Below are 23,419 nucleotides of genomic sequence, written 5' to 3'. Positions count from 1 at the left end.
TCTAGCATCTTCATTCCCGGTGAGGGGAAGAGAGGAGGAGACAGAGGGAAGGTCCCACCCGAAGGCTGAAGCAGAGGAGGAACTGGGCGAGGAGACAGAGAGGGGCATCCAGGAGCCGGGGGACTTGCAGCGCCAAGCCTTGGGCCAGCAGGATTTCAAGAGCACAGATGCAGGAAAGTGCTTGGGAAGTTTATCGTCTTTAACGACATTTCAGCTGAAAATGGTAGAACCTGTATTAATGGGAAAAGGTGCCAAACCAATTCCCAGTAAAATTCTGAGCTCACAACAGACTTAAATCAAAACTGCATGAAACGACACAGCAGAAGAGAGTGTGGAAGGCAGTGTCTGGGCGAGTTGGCACACGGATGGACAAACGAGCAAACAGAGTAACAACCCGCCCAACTGCGCAGCTGCAGCCCTGCACCTGCGCGGTCAGCCATCAGCAGGAACAAATCTGGGAGTGAACGACATCGAAATTAAAATTGGTCCAAAACTGTAATGGGAGAATTTGTGCCAAGTCCTAGAAGAAACAATTCAGCCTTAACCATAGAATTACAGTAAAAAACACCAAACGGAGTTGGCAGAACGAGCAGTGTCTCAGCCCATTTCAAACCCCAGCTGACAAGCAAAAGATGGTACCGGTGTCGCCTGCCGTCAGCTCAGGGAGCGCTGTCTGCTGTCAGTTCTGGGTCTTCTGAGGAAACATGAATTCCAGGGAACCAAGGCAGGTCACACCGTCCTCTTTTCTGCTCATCCCAACACTTAATTGGATGCGTCTGAGGTGACCCTGCCGGGGTCTCCAATAGGTGAAGCGGTCGACATTCACCTCACCTGCCAGCCGCCCCTGGCCTGAAAAGACAGAGACAGAGAGTCAGAGGGGGGCCGTGGGACAGATGACCCATCCGGCCCCCGCATCCCTGAGGCGGCCTAGAACATGCCGAGGACCGTGAGAGGAGCCAGGAGATGGGGCAGGGACAGAGGGGTCAGTCCTGGGTCACAGCTGGCCTTGCACACGAGTGTGCCTCCTTGGCAGGAACTGGCCTCCACTGGCCGGGCTCTGGCAAAGGACTGGCAGGGCACCGCGGCACACACTCTGAGGGTGAGGGAGACCCAGGCAGGCCCGGAGCTGACAGTGGTCCCACAAACATCGTGGTGAGACGTGGTGAGCAGGAAGAGGCTCAGGAACCCAGCAGGACGCGGGCCTGGCTGGGAGTCAGGAGGGCAGCGCCCATGGCTGCGGGCGTGTGGGCTCTGTCCACAGGGCGGGGATATATCGGGCACATGTGACCCTGGGATGTTTGTCCACAGGAGTCCCCCACAATGGAAACCACTACTATTGGTAGTGGTTTGCAGCCCACGAGAGCAGGGCCTGCAACTCACAAGCTTCCCTTCACCTTCCTCATTCTTTTTTATTTTATTTTATTTTAATGATATATTTATTTGGCTGCGTTGGGTCTTCGATGCTGTGCGTGGGCTTTCTCTAGTTGTCGCAAGCGGGGGCTACTCTGTTGCACCATGCGGGCTTCTCACTGCGGTGGCTTCTCTTGCTGTGGAGCATGGGCTCTAGGTGTGCAGGCTTCAGTAGCTATGTCTCGCAGGCTCAGTAGTTGTGGCGCACGGGCTCAGTAGTTGTGGCGTGCGGGCTCTAGAGCGCAGGCTCAGTAGTTGTGGCACACGGGCTTAGTTGCTCCGCGGCATGTGGGATCTTCCCGGACCAGGGCTCGAACCCGTGTCCCCTGCCTCGGCAGATGGATTCTTAACCACTGTGTCACCAGGGAAGTCCCATTCACCTTCCTCATTCTTGAACTTTCCTTAACAGGCTGAACCCTCCTGCCTGCACCCTCTACCCCTTCCGACCCCACAAGGCCCAAGACCCTGCTCCTCACCCACCCATCCCGTTCCCCCCTCCCCCGCCTCAGCTATTACCTCCCATGTGCTCCAAGGATCTGCCACAGAGGACAGTGCTGGGCAAACAAATCAAGAGAATGCCTTCAAGGGCTGCCTCATCATGTGACACAGGGACACTGAGAGGCCAGCGTTGCTCCATCCACCCTCAGTCTGAAAGCAACTGGGACAAGGACACTGGCCTCAGGGGGACACACTCTGCCCTTGGATGGACACCCATAGGCCTATGGTCCCAGAAGGAGAACATGAGTGGTGAAGGGAGGGGTCCACTCGCAGGACTGGGAGGTGACAGGCTGGGGCCCAGTGTGGGACTGGGAGCCAAAGGGCAGCTCAGGGCCAAGGAGATGGCTCCCAGCTGGGGTGACCTCAGCCCCTGAGACCTGCTCTCTGGAAGAGCATCTGTGCCTGTCCAGGGCAGGGGCCCACGGCACAGGTGGGTGTCCACACCACAACCCCAACCTTCCTGCTTACTATGTGGGGTTGACAGGACCCCATGTCACAGTCCACGGAACCCTCACCCCGATTCACTCTCACACGCTCACCCCTACTGTGCTCGAGGTGCTGAGCCCTGGGCAAGGGCAGAGCCGGACAGGTCTGGCCACTTGGTGGTGTCAGAGCATTTACTCTGCTCAGGTGCTCATTATGGGCTGTGGGGTTGCCACAGTGATGGGATGCGCACTGCCTGGCACCGGGAGGCATCCATTCCCTGAACCTTTAAGAGGGGCTGGGGGTAAACGGGTGGGGGGTCAACCCCGAAGGAAACAGGTGGACTGTGTAAGGCCCTGCCCACTCCCGCATGGCCTTGTCACACCTGCACCTGCGCAGCCTCTTCAGGACAACCCTGCGCGGGGGGTCAGGCCCCTGTGCCTGTCGGTGGGAGGCCGAGAGGCCCCAGGGACTGCGAGAGGGATGATGCCCTCTGATCCTGGCTGGCCTGGCACCTTGCCCCAAACCCTGAGAAAGTTCCTGAGGGCACATCCCGAGACAGCTGAGATCCATGGCTCATTTTCTTCCCAGATCTTCACTCTGGCCCAGCTCGCACGGGCCAAGGGGGAAGCCAGGATGGTGAGGCCATGGCATGAACGTGTTGAAGGGTCTGAGTCCAGTGGGGCTGTACCTTCAGACCGTCAGGGCCTCGTCTGCCCACCCTTGCCTTCTCCTGATGGGTACAGACACCATCGGGGAGGGAGGGCTCCTTCCCACTAGGCAAAGCCCTCAGCAGTCATCGAGTCCTGTGAGGCGTGAAGGTCTTTGCCAAGTGGGGCGCCACACAGCTGGGCTCCCTGAGGCGGCTCTGCCAGCCTACATTCATCCCCATGATGGACTGAGACACGGTCGAGATAGCCGGTTCCGAGGACCCGCCACCCACCTGGGCTCCACGTCAGCCCTATCACAGAGTCTGGGAGCCCACAGGTGTCCTTGGGATTGTGCTGGAGACTCACCTGGCCCAGAAGGCTGCCTTCCCCAGGGGCGGGCCGGAGGGAGGCCAGCGTCTGCAGGGTGATAAGTGTGTCGCTGGTGCTGGTCCTCGGAAAGGGACCAGAGGACCAGGAGGTCCTGGAGGGGCGGGAGGGGTCAGGACCAGTGGGACCTACCAGACCCCCGGCCAGGAAGAGGCTGCGGAGGTGACTCCTACGGCTCCCTGCCCCTCCAGCAGCCCTGCGTGGGTGGGGAAACCAGACTTTTGGTAGGAACTTTCTGTCCCCACAGCATCTGCCCAGCCTGCCGGGATGTGTTGACTTCACCGGGATAATCACTAATGGGAACAGAAACCTCACAGTGTAAATAGAGAAAAGAGGCATACGCAGGGACCAGTCTGCTTCCCCAGATGCAGCTCAGTGGGCCCGGCCACATGGGAGCGACTGACCCTGGGCTGGGCAGCCTTACTGACTGGAGCTGGGCCTCAAAGGGCAGCTGGCCTGGCTGCCCGGGCCCCTGACATCGGTGGTATCCTCTACCATCTTACCTGTGTAAATGGTAGCCCCTTCTTGAAACTTCCCCATGTTCTTTTTATACCGGATTCTTTTGTTGCCGAACCAGTTGGAGACCTGTGGACAGGCAGAGATGGAAGTCACTGGAAAAAACTGACCTAGCGATGAGACGCGATGTGGACAGACAGCTGGGGGGGAACATCACTGAGTGACAACGCGTGGCCCTGGGGCTGGGTGAGAGGCCGGGACTGAGAAGGTGGCGCTAATGAACTGTGGGCCCAGGGAAACGTCTGCAGTGTGTTGGTGACATCCTGGACCTGGCGTGGCTTATAGGAGAGGGGAGAGCTGGAAGGAAAACAGGCATGTGTGTGACACACTCAGAGAGACGAGTGTCTGCTCACTGCGGCGGCAGGCAACAGACTGAATACTGATGTGGGAGACGCATCAGTAACCACATTTCCGGGAATGCAATTTAAGCAAAGAACACAGTCGAATCCAAAACTTATCAAAGGATAAGGACCACTTGACAGGGCAGGGGAAGGAGCTGAGCACTGAGCTGAGGGCCTGTTTTTAGTCCCCAAAGCCAGTTAGGAGGGAGCTGCAGTCACATGCATCCTGTAAGCAAGGGGCCGGCCCAGGGCCTAGAGGTCTGAGCCCAGCTCTGACTCCAAACCTGCACCGAGACCTCCAGGGCAGGGCTTCTCCCTGTGGGTCACTCTCTGGGGGGCGTCCTGGGCACTGAGGGTGCTGAGCAGCACCCCTGGCCTCCACCCACCAGACGCCAGTAGTGTCCCCCCCCCCCCCCCCCCCCGAGAGTTGTGATAATGAAAATGTCCCCTGGGGGCAGAATCGTCTGGGTGAGACCCTGGGCAGTGCCTTCCTAAGAGCATGGAGACATATCCCAATGTAAGGCACCAGGCCCTGCAGTGAAAGGTATGTATTTTAATGAACAGAAATAAACAGTTAAGTTACGTGGCAGTACTGTGGATGGAGGACTTTTCTCCTCTAAAAACCTGTTTCTTTCTTTCTTTTTTTTTTGTGGTATGCGGGCCTCTCACTGTTGTGGCCTCTCCCGTTGCGGAGCACAGGCTCCAGACGCGCAGGCTCAGCGGCCATGGCTCACTGGCCCAGCCGCTCCGCGGCATGCGGGATCCTCCCGGACCAGGGCACGAACCCGTGTCCCCTGCATCGGCAGGCGGACTCTCATCCACTGCGCCACCAGGGAAGCCCAAAACCTGGACTAAGTTTGCAGAAGAATGGCAGTGAGCAGTTTTCCATGTTGAATTCAACTGGCATTTTAGAGGGACAAAGAGCAAACTTCCCGTGTGGGTGACGGAGGGCGGCTGCCGGGGAGCTGGTCCGGGCCAGGGTCCACCCTCTCCACGGGGTGTGTCCCGACACCTCATACAGGAGTGGGATGCCCTCTCCGCCAGCTGTAGCTCGGAGCCACTGGCCACTCCCTGCCCAGTCACTCTGGTCCCTTTGGCTCACACAGCTGCAGCCGCCTGCGTTTCTGCCCATGGCCCTGTCCATGGGCTCAGCTCTCCCGCCCTTTCCCCCTCGGGCCTCCTCACCCTGGAGTTGCAGCTGATCCTGTCCTGAAAACGTCTGTTGCCTCATCTGCAACACCCTTTGCCCTAATGGTGCTCTCCCTCCCCCGCTGCTACTTCCTCCTTAGGCGAACCGCACAGCCTACACGACATCTGTGTCCCAAATTCCGAGCCCTCCCTCAGCTGTCAGACATTCCCAGCTGGAGGACCTGCCCGAGTGGGGAGGGGCTCCCAGCACAGAATTCTGCTGCTGGTGGGCGGGGTCTCAGGGCCCGCCCACAGAGCAGGAGTCCCTGGAATGTGGCCTGTGCTTTTCAAACTTTTGTTTGCAACGAACCCTCTCCTGAGATAAAGTTGAGACCCAAGACCCATGTGCTCTCGGGGGGTGCCAGGGCTTGAAGTGAATCTGGCCGTTTTCAGACAACTGCTCACGGTGACAAACAAGCTGCCGTGCCTCCCACTTCTTTCGGGCCTCGAAGCCCCAGAGGTGCAGCCCTCACTTCAGCTCCAGCCAAGGTGCTGAGGACACCGCAGCAGTTCCAGGGTGAGTGAGGTCTCATGTGACCGGGACACCTGTGAGGCTTTGCTGCCTGTGTGACCCTGCGGGGTTCCTGAGTGCCCTTGTCCCCAAGTCGCTGCTGGACTGGGCAGGGACCAGAGCAGAGGGTGGTGACGGAGGGCACAGGCTGACTCGGCTGGAAACTCAGCCCCTCCAACTGCACAGTGGGAGCAGCCCTCCCTGCAGCCGGGGGCTGGGTGCCGTGCCCTGACCCCCACGCTGCCCCACGGGCGTGGCCTGGTCCTGCCTCTTGCTTGTGGGCTGCCTGCGCTTACCATTCTCACTTTAAAGCCTTTGGAAATATTTCTTGGGTTCTCATCTTAGCCCCACCACCTTACCCCAATTCCAGTGAGGACAGTGGTGGTCCCGACTACCAAGGTTGCCTAAGGTTGTCCAGGTCCCTTCTCTGATCTGCACCACCATTCCCCCTCTGGAGCCAGATGTCGTCTGTCTTGTACCCCCAGACACACACACTGGACTGTTTGAGAAACAAGAAGGCAATGCGCGCGCCTGAATTTATCCCAGGATAACTGAATCGGTACTTAAGCACAAGAGCTGGTCTATCACTTCAAGTCCTAATTTTCCTCCAAGTTCTTCTTCTTCTCCCAAGCTCATACCCCACCCCTCTTGCGCAACACAGCACATCCCTCTGTTAGGAGAATATTAAATCCTAACGACTACAATCCACTGAGTACCTCATGATACACTCTGTGGTGTCGCCTCCGGGACCGCACACTCCACACCAGTCGCCTCAGCGAGTCCCCACACCTGGTGGGTGTGGCTTCCCGCCTGAGGCCCACGTTCATAGCCCAGACCCGGGACCTGAGCCCAGTCAGGCCGACTGGGAGCCTGCATACCCGGCTCCCGCCCCACACATTTCACCAACTTCCCTGGGTGTCCTCCTCACTGGGCTGAACTTTCCCTCCCTTCTGGGTTCAGGGAGGTGTGGCAGGAAAGGACTGTCACCTGGGAGACGGTGATGCCACCCTTCCTGGCCAGCTCTTCTTTGGTTTCTTCACTGGGGTAAGGGTTGCTCACGTGGGAATAAAAATATTCATTCAGCACTTCCGTGGCTTGCTTGCCGAAGTTCTGCCGCTTACGCCTGTGAAGACAGACAGCCTCAGCTGGGGATCGTACATGGGGCCTCGTCCTCGTCTCTGATTCCCTACAGTTGTAACAGCAGCAGCCAGCACTTCAGTCGCCTTCCAAGAGGCTGTGTGAGGGCTACGCCTGCAGCTGTGGCCACAGCCCCTGCACAGGCTTGGAGGCCCCCAGAACTGAGACCCAAGCCAGCACTGACTTAGGTTCCTCTTCCTAAGAGCTGACCCTGGCGTCACAGGCCGGGGGTAGGTAGGGCCTGACCTGGCATCGAGGAACCTCGAGCACAGGGTCATCACGGTCTCGCAGGTGCTCTCCTTCAGCTGTATCGGGACGCTGTTGAACTTGCCGTGGAGGATGCCCACCATGTGCTCGATCTCCTTGGGCGAGACAGGCCTTATCCTGCTCTGCTCCTGGAGAAGGCTGGTGACATGCGTGGGGTGGGGAGACAAATGCCAGCCGGTGACTACCCGGCAGGCTGTCCCGGGGGCTCCATGTGGGACCAGCCACCTGCCCCCCGAGGCTCCCACACAGGCTGGCTACGGAGAAGTGAGGGCAAAAGGCTTCCGGTAAAATCGGCCACCTTTGCTGTGAGACCAAGTGTGTGGACCCCCTGCTCTGGGCCACCAAAGGCAGGCAGTTAGCGCTCCATGTTTCGCTTTGACAAATGCGCATTCACATGACAGAAACTCTTCCATGCAGAAAGATCCCCTGTTCCTATTTCTCTAGCTCAGAGTGGTAAATCTGTCGGATCTGGGACAGCTTGGCCCTGTAGTCAGAGCGCTCAGGGCCATTGTCATTTGGACAGCCACCTGGTGTTGCTGTGCCGGCCGCCGCCTGGGCTCCTCTTCGGTGCTTCTCCGGCCTGCACATGCCCTCGGCCAGCAGCATGTTATCCAGCTTTTGGAGCTGAGCGTCGGGGGGACCCTCTTCCGGAATGCCACGAATGTTCAACCCTGGGTAAGAGAGGAGACACTGAATCAGTGTCTGTTGTCGGAATAAAAACAACCACGACAGAGTGTTAGCACTGTCTTCGTGTCTGAACACTTTTCACGGAACCCTTGAGGGGAAAGAAAGGCTTCATCTGATAACAGACATTGAGTAACCCCCGTGACGCTGGTCCAGGTGCCGTGCTTAGAAGCCCAGCCCGGGTGGCGGGAATGCAGGGGGCACACCGATCACAGCTCACAGCCCACAGTTGGGTGTGTGTGGGGGCCTGCAGGGCAGGGGCGGGGTGGCACTGGGTGCTGGAAAGCCTGAAGCCCTGAACCTTGTCTTCAGATGGGAGAGGAAGCACGTTCCAGACACACACACTAGCACAGGCAGGGATACGAAGGCTAGTGGCCGCCTGGCTTCAGGCAAGGCCGTGCTGCTCTGCGTCTGAAACGGAGCCCCCCCCAACCGAGTTCCCTTACTGAGTTTGACTAGTTTCTCTATCTAAAACTTTATTCCCTTTCTTGTCCCCTTTGACCTCAGTCCTGTGCTAACTGAACACTAATCAATCAGTCAGATGACTAAAATTGCTGTTGTTGATAACATCGTTAACGTGCCAAAATTGCTATTATAGATATCGTCATTAATGTACAAACTCAGGTTATGTCTCCAGGGCAAGGTGAGCTAACAGACCCCTAAGCCACGGACCCACCTGGTCAGCGACTCATAAACCAGAGACGTCCTGACTCCCGAAACTACGATTACGAAATGTCACAAGATGATGATTAATTCCAGCCTCTCTGTTCTTCCCCTTAAAAAAAAACAAACCAAAAAACCCTCACTCAAAGACCAAGGTGGAGTAGATCTGAGGCTTGTCTCCCACTCCCTTGCTTGGCACCCTGCAATAAACACTGTACTTTCCTTCACCACCACCCGGTGTCAGGAGAGTGACTTTGCTTTTCAGAAGACTGAACTTTGGTTTGGTAACACATCTATTATGTCTGTTTGTGTTTCCTGTGTGTGTGTTGGGGGGGAGGGTTGTTGCTATAAAGTAAAGAGGAAAAGACTGATCCAGAGGTGCCAGAGAAGATGAACTAACCCACCGAGAGATCTTTTTTAAAAAATACATTTATTTATTTATTTATTTATTTATGGCTGCATTGGGTCTTCGTTGCTGTGCGCAGGCTTTCTCTGGTTGTGGCCAGTGGGGGCTACTCTTCGTTGCAGTGTGCGGTCTTCTCATTGCGGTGGCTTCTCTTGTTGCGGAGCATGGGCTCTAGGCGTGTGGGCTTCAGTAGTTGTGGCTTGCAGGCTCTAGAGCGCAGGCTCAGTAGTTGTGGCGCACGGGCTTGGTTGCTCCGCAGCCTGTGGGATCTTCCCGGACCAGGGCTCGAACCCCTGTCCACTGCATCGGCAGGCGTATTCTTAACCACTGTGACACCAGGGAAGTCCCCCACGGAGAGACTTTAAGCAGAGAAACAAGATGATTGGCTTTACAACATGGAGAAGCCACCGCAGCTGGACTGAGAGGGTGACATGCTCGAGGGCAGGACTGGACGGGCAGTGGACGGGCAGGGGAGGCAGTGGGGGGGAGCTGTTGCTGTCCGAGGGGATGCAGGTCAGCTACAGGGCAGCCAGAGGGCGAGGCCCCAGAGTCTGTGACCACCAGATGTGGGCGTGAGAGAAAGGAAGAGGCTGTGACCATTCCCACATTCGCCCAGGAAGGTGCCATTTTTTCCCAAGTACAGCACACAAAGCAGCAGGCAGGCATGTGAAAAAATGGCATCAGCCTGGTCCCTGATCCAGCTGAGCATGAACGTCCAGGTGGCTGCGAGGCAGCTGCTTCCTGGGAGCTGGGGCTGAGCTGACCAGTTTGGGTGGGAAACAGGTATTCATGAGTCATCGGCGTGTGGTGTGTGGGAAATCCGTACATATCCACCTGTACCTGCAGCTACACCTATGAGAAGGCCGTGCCCCTGAATACTAGAAAACCAGCATTTCAAGAACAGGCAAAGGAGGAGATGGAAAGAGTTTTCGGGTAGGTGGAGGAAAAACCAGAAGTAGTCACAGAGGGGTAAAAACATGGGCTTGGTCATTAGGCGAACGCTGTTAACCCTGAAAAAGCAGGGTAAGGTGGGGTACAGCCTGACGAGCAAGGTCCGGAGGAGCATGGGAGACAGGCAGTACAGGGAAGAGGCTGCTGCAGGGGTTACAGAGCGAGCTCGGGTCTGAGGAGGGTGGTCTTGCAGGACCTGTGTCTTCTTTGCTTTTTTAGTGACAGAAGAAACATCTGTGGCTACAGAGGAAAGAAGATTGGGGGGTGGTTCCTGATGGAAGGCAGGGAACGGAGAAGGAGGTAATGATACAGGATATCCATCTAGCTCTGACTTTCTGGAAAAACAAAGTTTAAAGTGTTTTCTTGGAAACAAGCTCTCAATACTATCAGCTACTAACTGACTCAAGTGCTCAAATAAAAATTGAGTTTAGGGAATTCCCTGGTGGTCCAGTGGTTAGGGCTCAGCGCTTTCACTGCTGTGGTCCGGGTTCAATCCCTGGTCGGGGAACTAAGATCCTGCAAGCTACGTGGTGCAGCCAAAAAAAAAAAATTGAGTTTAATCCTATCATGTGGATATTTACTCATTAATCACGTGCCCCTTTCTTGTTCCCTATGTAACAGGTTAACCTTTTCTGTCAAAAACTCACCAGTGAAAATTGAAGGCGCTCAAGAGAGATCCTTGCAGGAATTTTCTTCACATGCAGGGAGCTTCACCTCCTTACGTTTGGGGACCCTCAACTCACCCAAAGGAACCCCTGCCACTTAACTCATTCCCACTGGGTTATAATGTGGCTTTTTCTGAAAGAACTAAAGGAAAAGTGCCCCTTTTATCAGTTGCTGGCCTTCCAGTTCAGAGACCCAATTCTCTAACAACCTTACTTGGTCTTCAAGAAGCACCAGATGTAAACGCTGGGCACCCCTGGACAGAGCTGACCTGTGCTGCCTGACCCCCATAAAGGCCCACACCCTCCTAGCCACTCCTAACCCAGAGTAGATAATGGACGTCCTCCTCCTCAGGCCCTCTGTTTGCAAATCCTATTGATTCAAACTCCATGATCAACCCACCATCCATCCCCTCCCTTAATGCCACTGCTGGAACCCTGCTGCGCTGACCCCTCTCCTGCCCTCCATGACCTGTGAGGAAACGCCTCCCCTCTGATCCACTGTGCACACCGGTAAGCCAACCACCTTCAAACACTGTGCTCATCATGCCAGTCTTTTGTTCAAAGACTTCAACCAGGGCCTGCACCCACCTAAATTAAAGCCTAGACTCTGACACCTCATACTCAGGGTCTTTCGTGACAGCCTTCCAAACCCACCTTCATGAACCTTCCCTCTGCTGGGCCCTTCATGGCCCTTTGCAGCACAGCAGATGCTCTGCGACCGTCTCAGGCTTACTCAGCAGCTCGTCCCTGAGCACCCGTGGTTGCGGCTGGGGCTCAGGAGTGACTTGAGAGGGACACACAGCACCCCGTCCTGCCCCAGAGGGCCCCCAGCACACCCTGACTCCCGGGCTGGAGAGGCCACCTCCACAGCTTCCATCACAGCTTCCGTCATTACAATTAGGGGCAGGAGTGGTCCAGGCTGGACATGCGGTGGTGGGGGCATGTGCACATCTGTGTGTGTTCATGCGTGTGTGACTCTGGGCTGCTCAGGGGTGCGTGGCAGTCTTTCATTCTTTTTTCTTGGCCGTGCCACATGGCTTGTGGGATCTCAGTTCCCCGACCAGGGATTGAACCCGGGTCACAGCAGTGAAAGCGCCGAATCCTAACCACTAGACCACTAGGGAACTCCCCTTTCGTTCTTTTATTTATCCAACAGTAAGCATCTGAGAGTCTATCACAAGCCACGTACCCAACCAGGTGCTGGAGATTTTAAAAAATACACCAAAAAACCACGGGACTTACTGTCCTCAAACGAAAGCTCTCAAATTACAAAGAGAACACCATTTTCTCATGTCTCTTTACGGGGTATGTGCTGGTGTGGCCTTTCTTGGAGGGGAGGTTTGAAATGCCGATTAACACAGAAAAAGCACATATCCTTTGATCTTGATCAGAACTCTGTTCTGCGAATTTACCCTACAGGAACACTGACCCTTGTAGATGCTGTACTTACAAGATACTCATGACCACCCCGTAACTGTGAAAAACCAAAACCGCCCAAATGCCCATGAATAAGGAGACAATATGCCTGTCATACCCCAGGCCCTGTGGTGTTAACAGTGCGTATGTTATGACCAGCATTCATGAGCTACAAGCTTTGCTTCTTTAAAGCTGTATATTTTAGCGAATGTATGTGTATGAGGAGAAGCAAAACTTAAAAAAAGTTACCCTGTGCCTTAGTCACCAGGACCGGTCCCAGCTGTGGACATGGCCATGCCGAGCGCCTTTGCCTTCTGTCAGCGAGTGGCCCCTTGCATGCGGCCCTGCCTCTCCCTCAGCACCGCGCATCTGTCTCCCAGCACACTGTCCCTGCCTGATTATGGTCATTAGACACTCGTTACCGTTAATTACAACAAGCTCATTTCTGGTCCCAGGGGTGCTCCTCAGCTCCCCCAGAGCCCTCGACTGGCAGGTGGGAGGCTTTGGAGACGAACAGCTCAGCTCAGGGACACTGTCAGTTGGAGACACTCAGATGAGGTGGTGGGATCTAAAACAGAGGCACTTCCACCCAACCACCAAATTTCCTTATGTTCCCAATTTACTGTGGGTAAAAAACTCCAGTAAACCAAACAAGGAAGTAAAATAAAATTATGAATATCAACACATTATGTTTTTTCTAAGAAACAATATGGAACTGCTATGGACTGAATTGTGTCCCCCCAAATTCACATGTGGAACCCCCAATGTCTATGTGGAATAGGGCCTGTGAGGATGCAATTAAAGTCCAATGAGGGGCTTCCCTGGTGGCTCAGTGGTTAAGAATCCGCCTGCCAATGCAGGGGACACGGGCTCGATCCCAGGCCTGGTAAGATCCCACATGCCATGGAGTAACTAAGCCCGTGCACCACAACTGCTGAGCCTGCTCTCTAGAGCCCGCGAGCTGCAACTACTGAAGCCTGCGTGCCTAGACCCCATGTACCGCAACGAGAGAAGCCACCGCAATGAGAAGCTCACGCACCGCAAGGAAGAGTAGCCCCTGCTCGCTGCAACGAGAGAGAGCCTGCGCACAGCAACAAAGACCCAACACAGCCAAAAAAAAAAAAAAAAGTTCAGTGAGGTCATAGGGGTGGGGCCCTAATCCATAAGACTGTGGCCTTCTAAGCAGAGGAAGAGAGACCTCTTCCTTATTCCATTCCCCTTGTGAGGACACAGCGAGAAGTCATCTGTCTGGAAGCCAGGAAAAGAGCCCTTACTGGGAACTGAACCAGACCCAGAAAATAGTAAACCAATGAGCAGCTGTGTTCCAATAAAACTTTATTTACCAACACTGTGATCTGCAACCCTGCTCCACAGTATGCATGTCACAGAGCCTAACATGGGTCTGAGGAAGAACCTACATGCATGCAGGTCCGGGTAGGTCAGCACACCTCCGAATCACTGCCTTCAGGTTCCCCCCCTTCCTTGGAATCCCCTCTGGATCCTGCCCCTTCTCTTGACAGTTTTCCTTCTGTGGGTGCAGTATGAAGGATGAGATTTTTGCTTGTTTTGTTCAGTCCTAATCTAGATCAGGACTCCTTGAAAGGTAGTGTCTGGTTTGCCCTCCGTCTATAGAAAGGCCAACACAGACAGAGAGGTTGCACATAGAAACCTTTATAGCAATGTGACAGAGTAATTTCATGTCTGTTGAATCTAATGAGACTTTTGGGTTTTTTATTTGGCTGCTCTCTGTCTTAGTTGCGGCATGCGGGCTTTTAGTTGTGGCATGAGGGCTCTTAGCTGTGGCATGTGAGATCTAGTTCCCTGACCAGGGATCGAACCTGGGCCCCCTGCGTTGGGAGCACAGAGTTTTAACCACTGGACCACCAGGCAAGTCCTGGGCTTATTCTTTTGTATGCTTGCTTCATTTTTCCTTTCCATGTCCTAGTTCATCTTGCTTGTATTTCGCACTGGTACTGGGCGGTGGTGAGCCAAAACCCTGTGGCCTGAGCAGACTGTGGCTGGGTCACTGCCGGAGGCTGTGGGTATGTCCTGGAGATGCCCAGGCCCCAGGTGTGAGCTCTGGGTGTGGGACAGTCCAGAAGTGACCCTCCTGACACATTTGTAGGATGCCTGCCTCCCTGTGCATCACTACAGTCATCAGTCGTGGGACGGAGACAGAGCTGCCACCTGGAAAGAGCCTGTGAGGGTGTCCTGAGTTCCAGAGATGAGATGCTGAGGGAAAGCCCTGTGCACAGGAAAAAGGCTCACTGCAGGCGCTCCCATCGAGTGGACACAGAGATGCTAAGTGAGGAGGAAGGGGCCAGGACCGGGTTGTAAAGGAAGAGCAATCCATTCTCATGGGAAGATCTATTTAGTGAGGAAGCAAGGCCCCTGAAACCCCGAGGACGCCAGCTTGGTGGCATCACAAATGTGGCAGGAACCCAGACTGTGGGCGCTTCCCTCACAGAGAAGCAGCCCAGTTTCCCCAGCCCAGGAGTGAACACCTTAGCCGAGGCAACAGCATGGGAACATACCCGCAGAGACCCACCTGCCCGCCCGCCCACCCCACCTCTACCCAGGGCCCTGAGGGCCACATCTGTCTCTCTACGGCTGTGTGGAACAACCCTCTTCCCTAGGGACCGTCGCTGTCTTGTTCACTGCCTTGGCTCTGGTTCCTGGAACGTGCCTGGCCTCACAGAATCATGGCCCAGAAATAGGAACTTGTGCTAAGAAACCTCTCCTCAAAGGCCACCAGGACATTTTATGGACCAGTGCTACCAGGCCCTCAAGGAAGAGAGAGCCCCTTTCTGCAACAAACTGTTTCGGAGAAGAGACACGGAAAAAGCCACCCACTCACCAGACGGAGAGCTCAGGGCGGGACCTCAAGGGGAAGTCACAGCCCAGCACATTCATGACCAGAGCCGAAAGGGCAAAACAAATGACCAGCAACCCGAAGTCAACAGCATCTGTGTGCATGTACATGCACAAACATATGAATCATAACCAAGAAGATTTATCTCTGAACATAGGTGCTTCCAAAATCTGTCAGTAAAAATCATCAACGCCAATGAAAATCAGTGTAAATGAATGTAAATGAAAACCTATCAACGTAAAGCATCACAGTAACCACAAGGAGAAAAACTATAGCTCAAAGGATGCAGAAAGAAACAAACTGAATGGGGCTTCCCTGGTGGCGCAATGGTTGAGAATCTGCCTGCTAATGCAGGGGACATGGGTTCGAGCCCTGGTCTGGGAGGATCCCACATGCCGCGGAGCAGCTAGGCCGTGAGCCACAACTGCTGAGTCTGCGCGTCTGGAGCCTGTGCTCCGCAACAAGAGAGGCCGCGATAGTGAGAGGCCCGCGCACCGCGATGAAGAGTGGCCCCCGCTTGCCACAACTAGAGAAAGCCCTCACACAGAAACTAAGACCCAGCACAGCCAAAATAAAAAAAAAAGAAAAGAAAAGAAACAAACTCATTCAAACAACACCCATTAATGATAAAAACCCTTAGCAAACCGGGAACAGAAAGAACCCTCCTTAACCTGACAAGGGGCATCTCCCTAAACCACACACACTTGGACTTACTGGGGACCCTTTAGAGGCACTGCTTCGAGTGAGACACGGGCAGGCTCTGTCCTGTAGGTGTTGGTCGAGCGGATGGGACCAGAGCCCGGGAAGGGACAGACGGGCAAGGTAAAGAGGGGAGATGTCACCCACTTGCAGGTTGAAGGGCATTCTTGCGTGACTGGAGTCACCCGGGGATCACCGATGTCACCGACAACTCCCCCCTCCCCCTCCCCCTTGCCCCTAAATTGGCCCCCAGGTGGGGTTGGTGCTGAGCAATGGCATTCTGACCAGCTGGCCACCTGCACTGTCAAGGGCCCTTTAAATGCTTGTTTCCGGGGGGTAACTTGGAACACAGCCTGTTGGTGTGGAGAACTGCCTGCATTTACCTTTGAGACGACGTCCCCCAGGATAGTTTTTTAAGCAACATTCTAGATTGAAGCCATGTTTTAAGTCACTGGACTTTCTCAGTCCCACAGGACTTTACAAGGAATATCCCTTTAGCAAACTCTCATCGGTTTCTGAAATCACAGCTGACATGCACATTAGATATTCATCAGATGGCGGGAGTATAACACTATGCAAATTCCTATCAATTCTAATTAATCCTTAATTAAAATACATCACAACCTAAGTGCTGAAACCTCAACCAAATATGCAAATTAATTCTCATTTCAATATACTTTTGCATTTGTTAATTTAAGGCCTGCGATTCTGTCATAAACTACTGTATGAACTGCTGATGCTCTGTAAAAACGGCATGCAGTTTGCCTAGGTTTTTTTTTCCTGTGGCAACAGGGCAAAAGGAAAAGACAGCAAAATGCTGTAATAGAAAATGCAGCCAAGTAAAACGTCTAGAAAATTAGTCCACGCTCTCCTGTGAGGCTTTGGGAACATTTAAGAGCAACAGCTAAGAAAAACAGCACTTATGGATGGCTTCTGTCTACATTAAACAATCTTATTTCTCATCCAAAGAAATGCTTTAATTTCAACCGAACAATATCTAGAAGCTTCCGAAGCTGGGCTACCGTCACCCAAAGGTACGACCTTTATTTTGCCGAGTCCTGCACAGGGAGGTGACCAGACCAGCAACACGCACAACCATATCCTACCCATTCCCAGGCTGGAAATCAGACTTTTAGGCCCTCCAAGGCCCTAACTTCCCTAAGAGGGATTGTCCCAGGGACTGATGACAGTTCTAGGTGACAGTAAAAAGGAGCATTTTCTGTTAAGAGAGATCAGTCACTTTCACACCATCACCAAGTTTACTGATAGCTACTGTATGCCAAGCCCATAACAGGGTTGGGACACTCTGCAGGCACGCCTGTGCTTTTGCCGGTAACAGATGCTGCATGAAATTAACACGTAGGATAATTTCAGTGGATGGTTAAGCCCTAAGAAGAAATCTGAATAGGGTAACAGATGCTGCAAGAAAGTGCTGCTTCTCAAGAATCTGTGTGCTAAGGCCTTAAGCTATGGGCCCCCAACTGAAATCCTTCAGTCCTTGATTGGTTTTTGTAACAGCTTTATTGAGAAATAATTCATGCGACATACAACTCACCCATTTCTAGTGAATAACTCAGTGGGTTTCAGTACATTCACCAGGTTGTGCAACTACCACCTAACTTTTTCACTACCTCAAAAAGAGACCCTGTCCCTGTTAGCAGTCACTCCCCACTCCCCACCCCAGCCCCTGGCAACTGCTAATCTCTTTCTCCCTCTTCCGGACATTTCACATAAATGGAACCACACACTATTGTGGACTTTTGTGTCTGGCTTCTTTTATTCAGAATAAAGTTGTTTTTTTTTTTTTTTAATTGAACTATGGCTGATTTACAATGTTTCAGGTATACAGCAAAGTGATTCCGTTGATCTATATCTGTATCTATATCTTTTTCAGATTCTTTTGCGTTATATGTTATTACAAGATATTGAATATAGTTCCCTGTGCTATACAGTAGGGCCTTATTGTTAGCATAAAGTTTTTTTTTTCTTTTAAAAATTTTATTTATTTATTTATTTTTGGCTGCGTTGGGTCTTTGTTGCTGCGCATGGGCTTTCTCTAGTTGCGGTGAGTGGGTGGCTACTCTTTGTTGCAGTGCACAGGCTTCTCACTGCCGTGGCTTCTCTTGCTGAGGAGCACGGGCTCTAGGTGCGCAGGCTGCAGTAGTTGTGGCACCCGGGCTCAGTAGTTGTGGCTCGCAGGTTTAGTTGCTCCGCAGCAGGTGGGATCTTCCCGGACCAGGGCTCGGACCCGCGTCCTCTGCATTGGCAGGCGGATTCTTAACCACCGCACCACCAGGGAAGCCCTAGCATAAAGTTTTTAAGGTTCATCCATGTTGCAGTCTGTGTCAGAAAACTTCATTCCTTTTTATGGCTGAACAACAGGCCGTTGTACAGATGGACCACATCTTGTTTCTCTAGTCATCATCATGGACATTACATTTTTTTCATAATCCTTGATTTTCTATTTGTCTATACTAATCCACCTGTCTGTCCAATAGAACTTTCCCAATGATGGAATGTTCTAGATCTGCACTAATATGGGAGCCACTAGCTACATGTGGCTACTGATTACTTGAGATGTGGCTAGTGTGGCTGAAGAATGCCTTATTTAATTATACTTGATTTTAATTAATTCAAATGCAAATCACCCCTGTGGGATGGGCCACAGTCAATAGCGGCAGAGGAGCTATGTAGGCTGATCAGAATCGGAGGCTTGATTCATGAGTCACCTGGAGCCTGTGGAGCCGAGAAAGGACACTCCAAGCAACCTGAAAAATAACCCTCCAGCTCTAGGAGATCCGCCGCCTGCGTGGCCACAGCGAAATACCGCACAGGGGTCTCAGCCCCAGGGCCAGCCAAACACAAAAGGGATCTGAATTCTGGAAGAAGTCACACATTGGCCCGAAGGGTAGTCGTTGGACAGACCCAACCAGAAAGCTGACGCTACTGATCAAGATGTTGCAACTGCAACAGACCTGAGTGGCAGAGGAGGAAGGGAAACGGAGGTTAAAAAAAAAACGCTGGATTACTTATGCCTGAGAGCTCCCAGCCAGGCCCAGGAACAGTGGTGAGGAAATAGGAGGGCGGTCCTTTGTGTGAGAGTTATTACATCCACTTCCCCCACGGCAGCTGCCCGTGCTCCTTGGCCCGAGAGCAAGGCTGGTGGGGCTGGGACTTCTCGCTCCTCAGAAACAAAGTGAACCCAGGACTGACCAAAGTGAGAGACAGATGCGTACTTGAGGCCAGCAAAGGGGACAGTCACGGCTTGGAGAAGACGGAGCAGGTCCCTCGGTGTGAACTTCCCAGGACGCTTGGCAGCTCTTCAACGGGCTGCCCATCTGCAATCCAAGATCCAGAGGTCTTTACGCAAGTTGGCATTCAAGCGAATTTGGAGGCAAAGCCTGACCCACACCAGTGTGTGCGACCGTTCCTGTTCTGAGGCTAAGTCACTGAACGCAAGGCTCTGCCTCAGTTCTTGTCAACACCACATATGTAAAACCTAAACAATTCTGAGTTCTGTAATGCACCCAGCCCCAAGGGTTTCAGGAAAGGGACTGGGCCAGTATTGGGTCCTCCCAGCTAAATTCAAAGCTCTCTAAAAAGGGTTTATTTGTTCTCCTCAGGACAGCTTCTCCAGATACCAAGAAGGATGGCTGTTTCAAGGGAAGGATTCGGGAGGGGGGTGTACTCCTAGGGTATCCTTGGTCTTCAGAGACTGCGGCAGGCAGGACCACCCAGACACCACACAGAGGAGAGCACAGGTGGAGGGCCTGCGTATCGACCCTGGAAGGTGCACCCGTGTCCTTCCCACAGGCCGGAGGAGGCATCGGAAGGCAATTCCTGGAACTCGTGGGGTAGTGCTTCCAGGAACATTTGACAACACGGTTTACGTGGAGGATGGCTTTCTTTTCAAGATGATACGAATGATAAGCCTTGGGTTCTAAGTCAGGCCCCAGACACTCAGTCTTCCTGAACCCCGTAAGCTGTACAGGATAAAGGATTTCACTTAATAGGTATCAGTCACCAGAAACAGTTCTTCATTCAACAAAAATATAAGGTGTGTACACTGTGTGTCAGGTACCAGGGCAGTCCTAGGACACGGCTCGTCCTAGACCCTGCACTCACCATTGGAGACAGATTGCAGAGGCTAGGAGCCATCATGGGTGCAGTGAGAGCAGCAGATGCACAGACAGTGCCCGGGGCCTGTGGGTGCAGAGTTCCCTCCCTGCAGGGCCTGTGGGTGCAGAGTTCCCTCCCTGAGCCACAAAAGGGTGTGGAGGGGCAGCACGCAGCCTGGCTGTGGGTTACTGGGGTGCAACCCTCTCTCCGGAGCTTCACTCTGCTCATCTGTAAAACAGGAGTGAAGTAACTGTCTGTCCCGGGCCACTGGAAGTTTGGGGTAATGATGCCAGGACTCGCGGAGCTCTCTGGCTGTGGCCCACGCTCCATCAATACCTACTGGGCTTTTAAACACTCTGTGCAGGTTTAGTGTTTACCCTAAAGGTCTGTCGCAGACATTAGCTAGAGGGAAATGTGAGAAACGTGGGTTAAATCAAGAAGCCAACGTGTCATCTCCCAGTGTGGGCACCCCAGGAGGCTCAGCCTGCAGGACCGCTCATCGGGCAGAGGCCCATGGGAAGCTGGTGCAGGATCATGACCCTGAATAGTTTTCTTTGGCCCAAGACTTGGTCATTCCTGGTCATGGGGTTAGGGGAAGCTGAGGCAGCACTGAGATCTCATTTACTTTCCTCGTGGTCCATCCTGGAGACTGTAAGGCCTGCGGCCCATGTGCTGGAAACACAGTGCTGCCATGACTGCACTTCCTACTGATATGAAAAGACACCTGGCCACACTGAACTTGACATTTAGGCAGCTCTCGGCAATTGTGATGGCTAGTGCTTTTCAAGGCTGAGTGGTGCTGCCCCATCCCCGTGCTGCCATGCAGCCAAATGTACCAGGCACCCCGATGTTTGAGCCAATCAGTGGAAAGGAAGCATGATTTTCTAAAGAAATGCCTAGATCTGATGCATGGCCTACGCTCTGAGCCCTTACAGCCGCCTTGGGATTCAGCCTGGGTGGAGTCAGAAGCCCTGAGTGTAGCCCTTGCCACCTGGGAGGATGGGACAGGGCAGCGGCGTGGGCTAAAACGGACACCTCAGCCTGTCCTGATGGCAGTAGGTCTCAAGCCTGTCATTTTCTCCTGAAACTGCTGAGTTTGAAGCTGACTGACAGCTGTGTTCACATATGGAGATACAGAATCAGATGAAGCAAAAGGAGAAGTGCCCAGACAGCGCACACCCACAGCTCTCAAGAAGCAGTTTCCCCAACAGTCCCAGCATCATCTCACTAATGGGGAAAAGGTCATCAAGAACTACAGCTTCCTGAGACAACAGCTGACTAAACTACTTTGAAAAACTGCTTTTCATTACTACTAAATTCCTTACTTTGCATAGCTAAGTTGTCGATAAAAACCTCAAGGGCCCACACACCCAAGGAGCTCTGATGACAGAGCCAACTGCTGAGGGCAGTGGGGACCACCCGCCCCCCCCCCCCCAAGGGCTGTTTCTTTCCCCCTGGCGGCAGGTGGGAGCTGGCAGGGGGACAGCACACCTCAGAGAGAGGCACCAACACGGGAAGATTTTTATGACGGTGATCAACATCATACAATTCAACTGTCCTGAGGAGCATGTGACTGTAGCCAATGTCTCCAGGGGATGGACACACACTGGCGTGTCCCCCGTGGGCAGTTTCTTCCAGCTCACAGGACTCGCGGGTTGTGCTCGTTCAGTTGTAGGAATGCTGCTTATCTGGTTCACACAGGGCACTGAAGGGAGTGCTGCGAGGGGTTAAGGGCAAACTTGCTTAAACCCCCAAAAAGCCCAACCTTGTTTACTAGAAGTCATAATATCTGCTCCCCATAATTTAAATAAGGAACAGACAAGACGGGCCATTAGACATTCAAACACCTGTGAGAGGCACCTGAGCAGGAGCTTAGCGTGGGACCTACAGGGCAAGGGGTCGTCCGCAGAGGGTGACCTGGCTCTGGGCGTTGGAGCCTAAGGGAAGTGAGGAGGGCAGCCAGTGGGAGCTGGTGGGGGACCCGGGTCAGGGGCTGAGGTGGTGAAAAGGGATGCACGTGAGTGGGGGAGGGAACGACTGATTAAATAAGTAAAAGTACTGAGGATGATGGGAGCAGGGTTCTTATTGTCAGAGAAAGGAGAGAGACAATCTCCTTTACCAATCTAGAGAGAGAGAAAAATAGAATGAGCCCAGTGGTGCTGAACCAGAATTAAAGACACTGAAATGAGGGAATTCCCTGGCAGTCCAGTGGTTAAGGACTCAGCCCTTTCGCTGCCGGCGCCCGGGTTCGATCACTGGTCGGGGAACTAAGATCCCACAAGCTGCCCGATGCAGCCAAAACAAAGAAACAAAAAAAAGATACTGAAATGAGCTCATGGCTTTCAACATATGCAGATACAGTAAAAATAGACATGAATGAGTGTGTGTACACATATATATGCACCACCCGCAAATACTCCTGAGCTCTGTGCCCTGAGAGTGACCAGAGCAGTACCACCTCAACAGTAACAAGCATACCCAGGACCAAGAACTACTCTAAATGGAGCCAGGGCTCCTGGAGAAATGGCTGATCCCGGCCCGGCAGGAGAGGGGAGAATACGAGCCTGGAACATGTTATGGCAGCAAGGAAGGGAATGCTCAAAGGCTGATGGAGACATGTCAGAAGGACATGAGCCAGCTTCAAGGGTCTCACACTAGCCAACGCTGGGACAATTTGAGCGTCGAAATGAGTGATAATAGTAACTGTGGTAAAATAAGACTCCATGCATTCCATGAATCTATACTGACACAAAATACGAAAATGAATAAAAGGGAAATGGAATGAGGGATAGTCTCAGAGTACCTCCTACAGAATACTTATTACAAAGGGAAAAGGAGCAACTTTAAAAAGGAGAAGTCTGGCAGACACTATCTCACTTGAGTGATCAAAGTTCAAGTCATCAATAGGGGACAGAGCAAATGTGGGCACCACTGAGCAGCCTCTGTGTGAGAAGAGGCGTTCATCTTCATTTTGAGGATGTGTAGCAGAAATCTAATCATGAGGAAACACCAGATAAACCCAGATGGAGGGACTTGCCTGTGATCTTCCAGATGGTCAAGGTCATGAAAGTCAAGGAAAGACAGGGGCTTGTCACAGATGAAACAAGACCGAAGAGATGTGATAACTAAACGCAACAAGATTTTGACCTTTTTGTCCTTTTCTATAAAGGATTTTATTGGGACAACTGGCAGAGCCTGAATGAGATCTGCGGATTCCATGGTGGGTGGGGTATCAGTGTTCCCTTCCTGACCGTGACAGTTGTCCTGTGGGTAAAAAGGAGACTGTCCCTGTTTGTTGGAAACGCACTCAAGTGTGCAGGGGTCACGGGGCATCGTGGCAGCAACTTACTCTCTAATAGTTCGGGGAGAAAATGTATTTGCGTGTTCTTGGAACATTTATGTGAATCTGTGATTGTTTCAAAATAAAAAGTTAAACACACACAAACAAACCTATGAGAACAAACATAGACCACTCAAACTACAGTGGCTTTGTAAACCAAATGGGATATAAGCTTTTGGGTTACAGAGTGCATAGAGGGTAAAAGAATTAGCACAGAAATATACCACATGCTGGCTCTTATGAAAAAGGAAAGTGGTGGGAAAGATAACAGATAAA

The 23,419-nt window shown here is 52.9% G+C and overlaps 1 protein-coding gene across 1 annotated transcript in view; it reads right to left on the bottom strand.

The window, feature by feature from the left end:
* Positions 1 to 493: 493 nt before the first annotated feature.
* The window catches only part of PBX4 (PBX homeobox 4), a 38,306-nt gene continuing 15,380 nt past the window's right edge, over positions 494 to 23,419 (bottom strand). Inside the window, 6 exon segments of the mRNA XM_029216886.1 lie at positions 494 to 849; positions 3,348 to 3,462; positions 3,793 to 3,953; positions 6,912 to 7,047; positions 7,308 to 7,523; positions 7,756 to 7,999. Coding sequence (XP_029072719.1) covers positions 763 to 849; positions 3,348 to 3,462; positions 3,793 to 3,953; positions 6,912 to 7,047; positions 7,308 to 7,523; positions 7,756 to 7,999 — 959 coding nt within the window. The 3' untranslated portion in view covers positions 494 to 762.

The sequence above is a fragment of the Monodon monoceros genome, unplaced genomic scaffold (genome assembly GCF_005190385.1).
Source record: "Monodon monoceros isolate NGI ecotype Baffin Bay Population unplaced genomic scaffold, NGI_Narwhal_1 Super_Scaffold_12, whole genome shotgun sequence".
NCBI classification, from domain to species: domain Eukaryota; kingdom Metazoa; phylum Chordata; class Mammalia; order Artiodactyla; family Monodontidae; genus Monodon; species Monodon monoceros.
The sequence above is the reverse complement of the archived record's forward strand: the minus strand, read 5'-3'. Positions and strand labels throughout refer to the sequence as shown.